The following is a 9,817-nucleotide window of genomic DNA, read 5'->3' as shown; positions in this document are numbered from 1 at the left end:
AAACTGTAGATAGAACATAAACATAAATCGCAGAAGACAAGCCAAGACAAGAGGACACAAGATGTGGCGCTAGCTAGGGACAAACCCCAATGTGGGGAAACCCTTGATCAATTCTTCTTATATGTTCTTCTATAGTTCAGCACAGAGAGAGGGAGGGTAAAGGTCAATAGAGGATAATTTATAACCCTTGAAAGATAGGAAATAAAAGAGTGTTTTTTAGGGGAATACGAGGAATGTTGACAGAGTTAGAGCCAAAGCTTTGATGAGAGGGATAATAGTTTGGAAATCCAATAAGATCCAAAGTTTCATTAACTAAATTAGAGATGTCATGAGGAAATAAAGGCCAAATTAGAGCTACTGCTAGAATTGTTATTAGAAGTTTTAAAATTGTCAAATGTATCGATATCGATAATATTAAAATATCTAAGATATTTAACTATGCCTAACTATAGGTGGCCATGTTAGAATATGGATGACCATGTTGATCGATGCTTTATCAATGTGCACATTTGACTATGTTTGATCATGGTTGACTATGGGTGACAATGTTTAATGACGCTTCACTATTATTGATTACAATTGACTTGAATTGGTCATGGTAAATGTTGGAAACACAATCCTCATGGATTATGTGAACTTGTCATATTCACTTGAGAAGGAATATGAAGATCCTTAAAGGACAATGAATAGGTGGTGGGATTCCAAAGGATCTCGTAGAAGATGAATCCAAGGGCCAAAGAAACATATTAGTATGTGTATCATTTGAATAATAAAGCATCTCAAGTTTATCCAAATTTCCTTTTGCAATATTGTGAGTCTAATAATGGTATCAAAACCACTAGTTTTGTCACCATCAAATTTGTGAACCATAAGTTTTGTGGTCCTCCTCTCTATGTTGGGCACTCTAGAAACTTGTGCGGCCTTTCCATTCCCGTGAGAAACATCCCCATTCCCATTTCATCTACTTAGTTTGTTATTCCTCCCATATTTTTTGAACTAGAAATCCTTGATGCTAGGCTTTGGTAGCTCTCTTTTCTAGACTTCATTATTGATCCCCATTGCTTGCAAGGATTAGTTTCCTCTCAAGATAATCGAGTGAGCACCATCACTTTTGTTGGAGTCCTAACCATATTCCTTATCACTAATAACTTCTTCACATTACCACCTTTATCTCTTTGCATGTCATTTCCATTCAACAATTATGGTTGCCTTAAGAGCCATTTTTCCAATTCTAAGAGCACCTTCAAGAAGGGGGACACAACCAACCATATTTGTTTGGTGAGTCATATCAATCACCATGCCCTAGCTATGTGCTTGTGGGAGAAATCGAGGAATATCCCATAAGAAAAGCTTCATCGTAGTGACCTTTCCCTGGGAATCGATTGTTGAGAAGCTCATTGGCAATAAGGAAATGAACACCCTGTTGCTCAAAGCCATGATATTCATGCACATTCAAAATGTCATTAATTCTTCTTGTGGATAAATATGACCACATGCTAGGCCAAAGGGTCTATTGAATTCCCTACATCTATAAAAAAACATACATAGGCTAAAGTGGTAAATCCTTGAAGGCTTGTTTCAAAAAAGATATAGTTGACACCTTCCACAATAGCATTTGCATATCTATCATTAATGAACATTCTTATAATTTTAAATATCTTGTTCTTTTTACCAAACCAAAATATTTTCTTCAACTCTCTATCACTCTAATATCATTCTTAATAATTTTAATCGCAAAAAGTTAAAATTGGAAAATTGTTAGTCATCATCTTTTATCAATAACCATTTTCTCCTCCTTTAATTATTTGGTTTTATTTCTACTTAGTTTCTATCCCTAATCACTCATTCTTATTCCCTATTTTAACTTCGAGTTCAACTTTAATCATTAATAACTTTTATTATTACTATTTTAAACTATAGAAAATTTTGTATAACAATTAGTCATTTTTATTATTTTCTAATAATTAATTTATTATTATATCATTTTTTTCCAAACAACTCTTTATCTTTTCGATCATAATTCACACCTACGGTTTTGAATATCTATCTCTTCACCTTTTTTTAATCAACTCTTTATCTTTTCAATCATATTTCACACCTAGCATTTTGAATATCTATCTCTACACCTTTTTTTTTTATGAAATCTTTATCTTTTCAATCATAATTTGCACCTAGCATTTTGAATATCTATCCCTACACTTTTTTTATCACTGCAATTTTATTTCTTTTTGTGATAAATGTACCATCTACCTAAAAATTTGAATATATTAAAACGTCACACATAATTTATATTTTAAAAGTTTTTTATTATCATCACCATATTTCTAAGTAATTATAAATAATTGAATATTAAAAAAAATATTCTACAATTCAATATGAGGGGATGTGTAAGTCCGTCCACCTGCCAAGTTGACATGTGCTCCTTTAAAATAAAAATAAATCATACTCTAAATATAAAAAAAATATTGGTTATAATTAAAAAAAAAAGAATATGTTGTAATGTAGGCTATACTTAAAAAAAATGAATATGTTGTAAAGTAATTAGAAGTAAAAAAAATAGTCTTTGCACTTTAAAGAAGTTTGTACGTGAAGAAATTTGATCCCTCTCAACTCATGTTAGATCGGTACTTGAGATGGATCTATGCTGGTTTTAATAATTAGAGAAATATTAATTGTGAATATAGATTTTAAAATTATGATATACTATATATATATATCACGATTATGGGTTGGAGTACGTTTTAAAATTGCTTTTATTTGGTTAAGAGTTTCCCTACTTGTTTTGTTTTCTTTGAGATGTAATGAAATAGGTTAATAACCCAATACTTAGAAATATATGACAAGAGTGAAAACCTACCCTTAGTCACCACTAACTAAAAATAATTCCAAATAACATGACTCTACATTAACATTAAACATTAAAGTTTTATATATAGAGGCTGGGGCAGTGTTGGGGAGCAGTTGCTCGACAACCAAATTATAATAATTTTCCCACTGTTTTATATATATAGAGGCTGCGGCAGTGTTAGGAGCAGTTGCATAAAGGCAAAGGTAGTGTTGGAGGAGACTATAAAGACTGGAGGATGAATGTGATAGGGAATTTCAATTTCAATTTCAACCGCTTAAGATGTAAGCTGACTAAAACAAGACTCTGAACCGGAGGCAGACTGGAGGATGAATGTGATAGGGAATTTCAATTTCAATTTCAACCGCTTAAGATGTAAGCTGACTAAAACAAGACTCTGAACCGGAGGCCGTGCACTAGATTATCATTGAAGTGCATTGGATAGAGATTACTCTGATATTTCCGCCATTGGACCCAACCTACACCCATCGACATCTTCATACACACCTAATAGTCAGCCCATTGATTACTGACCCATCCTGTACAGATATAACAGGGCAGTCGTCGGTCAGTCGGGACTTCTATCTCAGAACGCTTCTTCCCTCTGCATCCATTTCTGGAATTGAGCATGGATCCTTTCACAAGTAAACTTGTGGACAAACTTCTGGACAAAGCAATCGACGAGATGATAGGAGTAGTTAACATCATCGTTTCCAGCAAAACATCGGCTAAAGAACTGAAGGACAAGCTGTTGTCGCTAAAGCCTACCATTGATGAAATTATTAAGGTACACAATCCGGACTCAGATGCATTAGTTAGACCATACAAAAAATTTCAGGCCGACCTGCAACAAGGCCTTGATCTTGTTGGAATCTTAGAGAATTTACACACCTATGATATCTTCAGAAAGTACCGATATGGAAAGAGAGTTCAAAAGTTTCAACAGAAGGTCTCCGAATTCATTCAAAATCATGGCCCGCCCGATGTTAATCTTAATCTGAAAAAAATAGATGCAGATTTAAGGCCGGAACGACTAATTGCGATCGTGAAGGCCGCAATGACTAATGATCCTAATTCCAATGCTATCATGCTTGGGCAAATCGACGCAACTCCGGGATTTCAAAACCCCAATCAGGTATTTCAAAACCCCAGTGACCATGGGATGCACAAAGTTGTTGACCAGTCCGTCAGCTGCACCTACCAAGTCCAGGAGATAAACGAATTTCTAGTAGGTTTGAAAAATCCAGTCAATGCTGTCAAAAAATTTCTATTGCAGGATGGTGTTAATATCGTTGGAGTAACAGGGATGGGTGGGAGCGGCAAAACCACTCTTGCATTCGCCCTTTGCAACGACCCCCAAGTCAAAGGTCACAACAACATTTCAATTCCTATTATATTTGTCGTGCAAACTTCAATTTTATGTTCTCATCATGACCTTTACAGTTTATTCTCTCTGATTTTCAGATTTCTTCAATAGAAACGTAATTTTCATTACCGTTTCAAAGCTTCCAAATGTGACCAGCCTTTTGGAGATTTTAGAGACTATGTGGGATAAGGTAATTGGTGGTCAAAGGCCTAAATTCCGGAACATACAGGATGCACGGATCCAACTGCAGTATAAGCTTACAGAAAGAAGATATCGGCGAACTCTGATGGTTTTGGACGATGTTTGGTTTGCATCACATCTGGAAGCCTTGCTGTTTGAAGCTGAAGGATACAAAACAGTTGTCACAACCAGAGAGAATTCCCCTGTTCTAAACAGAAATGACGCTCGTCTTTACAATATGCCTATGTTGGAGGTCAATGATGCCCTGCCACTTTTCTGCTTCTGGGCCTTTGGTCAACCTTCCATCCCAGCAACAGAAGAAGAGGATCTTGTTAAACAGGTATGAATTAGACATGGCATTCATAATCTCATGTATCATAATTATCCTAACGCATGTTAGAGAGATACTAATTTTGCAATCAATATCCAAAAATTTGCAACATAACAATAATGGCTCGATAAAACTCCAGCAGAAGTTTGCAACTCAGGGATTTATGCAGAAAATGTTTAACTGGTACTAGATCTGTAGGTTGCAGCAGAATGTAAGGGTTTGCCTCTTGCCCTCAAGGTAATTGGAAGTTGTTTGCGCAATGAGCCCCTGCCGTCTTGGAAAAGTGCCAAGAATAAGCTCTCAAGGGCAGAATCTATATCACAGTATTACAAAGATAATGTTCTTGATCGCTTGCAAATGAGTATAGATATCCTTGATGATGAACCAATGCAATGCTTTTTGGACTTGGGGGCATTTCCCGAAGGTAGAAAGTTCAGTGTAGACTTTTTATTGGACATTTGGATATATGTTCGAGGGATGGAATGGGAAGATGCTTTCATGGTCTTGTTAGAACTTGCAAAAAGAAATCTCCTAAATCTCACAAGCGATCCAAGGTATGGAATTTGTTTATAGTTCTTTAAATTTGTTAATTGTTTTGTTTGTTTTTATATTGTTGGACTGAATTGGATTGCAGATTCAGCAATATTTTGAAAATTTGATGACCAGAGCTAAATCAAACAGTTAACTTTCCTCACATCGCTCTGATATGAAGATAAAAGACCTCTTCATATTTGTTTTTTCAACTTGAATTTTTTTCTTGTTGCATCCTTCCATGCAACATGAAGTTTGCAGAGTAGTCGAAACTTACTAACATATGCTAAAATTTATACAAGAAAGACATTGAAAACTTGATTTTCTTTACATGATTTCTAAAAGAATTAAGAATCAGGAAGTTACGATCAATTAGTTTGTTCGTCTCACACAAGAGATAGAATGGGCTTTTGAATTTTACCATTACTGGTTTGGCTAATACAACTAGAATTTGATGTTTTAGGAGTAGAGCCATCGACTATAGTTGTGCCTCCGAGTTCTGTTTTTCTCAACATGATATAATGAGGGATTTAGCCTTGCGTCTGGCAAGCCAGGATAGTATCATCCAGCGTAAGAGGCTTTTCATGCCTTGCAAGGCGGCTAATATAGAATGGCTAAGGCCACTCACAAATCAGTCATCTGGGGCTCAGTTTATTTCAATTCATACAGGTTAGGCTGTTCCTTACGCTTGCTCTCTCTCTTTCCATGCCTAGACATTGATAAAGATATTAGTTCAATTCCGTATTTTTCCAAATTTAGTTAGGTATTTGTTAAGTATTTTTATCAGCATATTATAACTTTTACATTTTTGATGTGGTATTTCCGGATCCATCACATTTATCGAGTCAGTAAGCCTGGCTCAGCATGACTCGAAGCCTGGCTCATCATTAAAATGCTTAAAACGTGGACTAAAAATTTTAATGTGATAAATCTGGAAATACCAAATCAAAATTACTCTACTCACAAAAACTTTAAAACTTTAACTCTGAAACTCTGAAAATTATTCTACTCACAAAAACTTTAACTCTAACTCTGAAACTCTGAAACTTTTACATTGTGGACTAAAAATTCTTATATGATAAATTTAGAAATACCAAATCAAAATTACTCTACTCACAAAAATTTTAACTCTAAAACTTTACAGTGTAGACTAAAAATTTTAATGTGATAAATCTAGAAATACCAAATCAAAATTACTCTAGTCACAAAAACTTTAACTCTAACTCTGAAACACTTTAACTCTAACTCTGAAACTTTCACATTTATGAGATATATAAGTGAAAGCTTTAACTCTGAAACTTTTACATTTATGGGATATATAGGTGCAATGGCAGAGCAAGACTGGTGTCAAATAAAATTTCCTGAGGTGGAAGCTTTAGCTTTATTCTTTGTCGCAAGTAATTACTGCCTGCCAACATTTTTACACAGCATGCCAAAACTGAAGGTTGTTCTTATATACAATTACGGTTCAAAGCGTGCAATACTTCACAGACTGCCAAACTTTCCTTCATTTAATCAGATTAAGTCTGTGCTACTAGAGAGGTTGATTGTGTCTACTCTTTATGACTACTGTAAATCTTGGGAGAGCTTGGAAAAGTTGTATGTATGCCTATGTGAGGGCTTGGGAAATATGTCTCAATGGGACACTGAACAACTTTTAAAGCTTCCGAAGATTGTAGAAATTAACGTTGATCACTGTAGTGATTTGAAGGAATTGCCAGTAAAAATATGCAATTTAACTTCCCTCCAAAGGTTGTCTGTTACTAATTGCCATCTGATACAAAAGTTACCTGATGACTTGATGTTAAATTCACTTAAAGTGTTGAGGCTCTCTGCATGTCCAAGCTTGTCAATGCTTCCACCTTCCATTTGCAGTCTTCAGCAACTAGAATTTCTTGACATTTCACTGTGCGCGTCTTTGAAGGAACTTCCCATGGAATTTCATCAGCTATCAAAGTTAAGGATCCTGGACATGAGGGAGTGCTCTGGACTGAAGAAGCTGCCCAAATCATTAGCCAAACTAAAATCTTTAAGATGTGTGGTCTGTGATGAGGACAACGAAAGACAGTGGCAGTCTATCCAAACCTCGGGCATGCCTAATCTCAAAATTGATCCCGTCAAAGAAAGCTTCAACTTGGACTGGCTCGACGATTGAGAAAGTACAGGATACATTCTCTGCCCTCTGCGACACGATTAATCCAATACCAACAGTTTGATGAATATTGGACGATCTGAAAAGAACCAAGCATTGCCTCTAAGCTTGATTTAGAGGCATTATGTTCTTAAAACTTGGCTAATTGATTGATGAGTAGTTTACATAGTAATGGTTTTTCTTGTGATACCGTTTCATGTTTGATGTATATTTTTAATTTTCAGCTTTGTTTGATGTTTTGAGAATAAACTAGTTTAGATTTATCTAACACTAAATTTATGATGTGTCTAGAGGGATCAAATCTCTGTAGGTGCAAATATTTACTCTCTCGGACCATAATAGATCTAGATGAATCTGAGAGAAGCAATGCCACATTTTTAGATTATCATTATTATGTATATGTTTGAGATAAACTTCAAATTTCAGATTATGTTTTCTTTGCTTGGCATGACCAAATCATGCTCTTTTTTAATTTAGTCTATGTTGCTTGCTTTGAATGGTTTCTTTGTTTGTGTTTGGATTTGGATAGTAATGTTTGTGAATGTTACAGTTGTGTTATTTTTTTATGTGTATGTAATTATCTATTAGTAATTAGTTGGTGATGAAGAAAGGAGACAATCTTGTCAATAGTTTGCATGAGGATTGATATTGCACATCTATTTCATTTAATTTTAGGTATCACAACTTCTCACAACTAATTAATTCTTAATAGTGTCCCTCTAGGTATTGCTAAATATATATTGAATAGTAGTTTTAATAACTTAATGCGTTAAGATTACTCTTGAAATAATTTATTTCTTTGCTAATGTTTGAAATAATTTATTTCCTTCAAAAATATTTTGATGATTTTATTTATTTATTTTATTTTATTTTTATTTCTTTTGCGAAGTCAAGAAATAATGTATTTTTCATTTTTTAAATGAGTGGTCAGATTTATAAAATCTTTACATTATTTGTTTTTCCAAACAATTAGTACATCTCCTTCAAAAATATTTTGATTTATTTTGAGCGTTAATAAATATATATTTTCCTCTTATAAAACTTTTGAATACATTGTTGTATGCAATTATCTATTAGTAATTTTGAATTTATATAGTTTTGAATACATATTATTGTCTATTAGTAATTAGTTGGTGATAAAGAAGGGAGACGATCTTGTGAATGATTAATTTGCACTTTGCACGAGGATTGATTTTGCATATCTATTTCATTTGAAGTCTAGGTATCACAACTTTTGACAACTAATTAATTTTTAATAGTGTTCGGTAATGCTGAATATATCTTGAAAAATATTTTTTTAATAATCTACACCCTCAAGATTAACAACATCAACATCTACACTGAAATCAATGCATCTAATGCAATAAATTAAATAGTATTACGAATTCACATCTACACTGAAATCAATGCATTTAGTGCAAAGAACAAGATATAATTAGAAATCAACATCTATATTGAAATTAGTGCATCTAGTGCAAGCAATCAAATAATATTAGAAATCATCATCTACACTAAAGTGAATGCGTCTAGTGCAATAAATCTTCTTTCCTCTCCCCCCTCTGTCTAATCAGCTTCAAGATTAGCAATATTTAATCCATCTAATGCAAGCAATCAAATAGGATTAAAAAACAAAATCTACACTAAAATCAATGCATCTAATGCAAGCAATCAAGTACGATTAGAAATCGACATCTACACTCAAATCAATGCATCTAGTGCAAGTAATCAAATAAGATTAGAAATCAACATCTACAGTGAAATCAATGCATCTAGTGCAAACAATCAAATAGGAATAGAAATCACCGTCTACACCGAAACCAATGCATCTAGAGAAAACAATCAAATAGGATTAGAAATCATCATCTACACTAAAATAGATGCATCTAGTGTAGAAATTTTATTCCCTCTCCCCACCTCCATATATATATATATATATATATATCTCCCTCTATCTCTCCTTCTTTGTCTCTCTATCTCATCCCCAAACACACATGCTCTCTCTCTCTCTCTCTCTCTCTCTCTCCATATCTATCTATCTCTGTCTCCCTCCTTCCCTCTCTCTATCTATTTATTCTTCCCTCTCTCTATCTCCCATCTATATCTCTATCTCCTTCTGCCTCTCCTTTGTCTCTCTATATCACCCCCAAAACATACACACTCTTTCTCCATATCTAGCTATCTCTCCCTCTCCCTCTCTCTTCCCCTTCTCTCTCTCTCTCTCTCTCCCTTTTATCTCTCTTCCCTCTTGCTCTCATATTTCCCTTTCTCTATCTCCCTTATCATTCCCTCCCTCTCTCTCCGCCTTTCTCTCTCTATGTCTTTCATTTTACCTCCCTCTCTCTCCCCCTCCAACTCCATCTCTCTCCCCCTCCAACTCCATCTCTCTCTCCCTCCATCTCTCCTGATCTCTCT

General features: G+C 34.5%; 1 protein-coding gene across 1 annotated transcript; it reads left to right on the top strand.

Moving 5' to 3' along the window:
• Positions 1-3,179: 3,179 nt before the first annotated feature.
• Positions 3,180-7,595, top strand: LOC149143411 (putative disease resistance protein At5g47280). The gene is made up of 5 exons (XM_089448589.1): positions 3,180-4,212; positions 4,310-4,731; positions 4,921-5,276; positions 5,717-5,922; positions 6,576-7,595. The coding sequence occupies exons 1-5, from the start codon at positions 3,474-3,476 to the stop codon at positions 7,406-7,408; spliced, it is 2,556 nt and encodes an 851-aa protein (XP_089304715.1). The 5' UTR covers positions 3,180-3,473; the 3' UTR covers positions 7,409-7,595.
• The last annotated feature ends 2,222 nt before the right edge of the window (positions 7,596-9,817 follow it).

Source organism: Pinus tabuliformis, chromosome X, assembly GCF_031772625.1.
Source record: "Pinus tabuliformis cultivar Carrire ecotype Pingquan chromosome X, CPIR1, whole genome shotgun sequence".
Classification (NCBI taxonomy): Eukaryota; Viridiplantae; Streptophyta; class Pinopsida; order Pinales; family Pinaceae; genus Pinus; species Pinus tabuliformis.
Note: the sequence above shows the minus strand (reverse complement) of the source record. Positions and strands in the feature narration are given on the sequence as shown.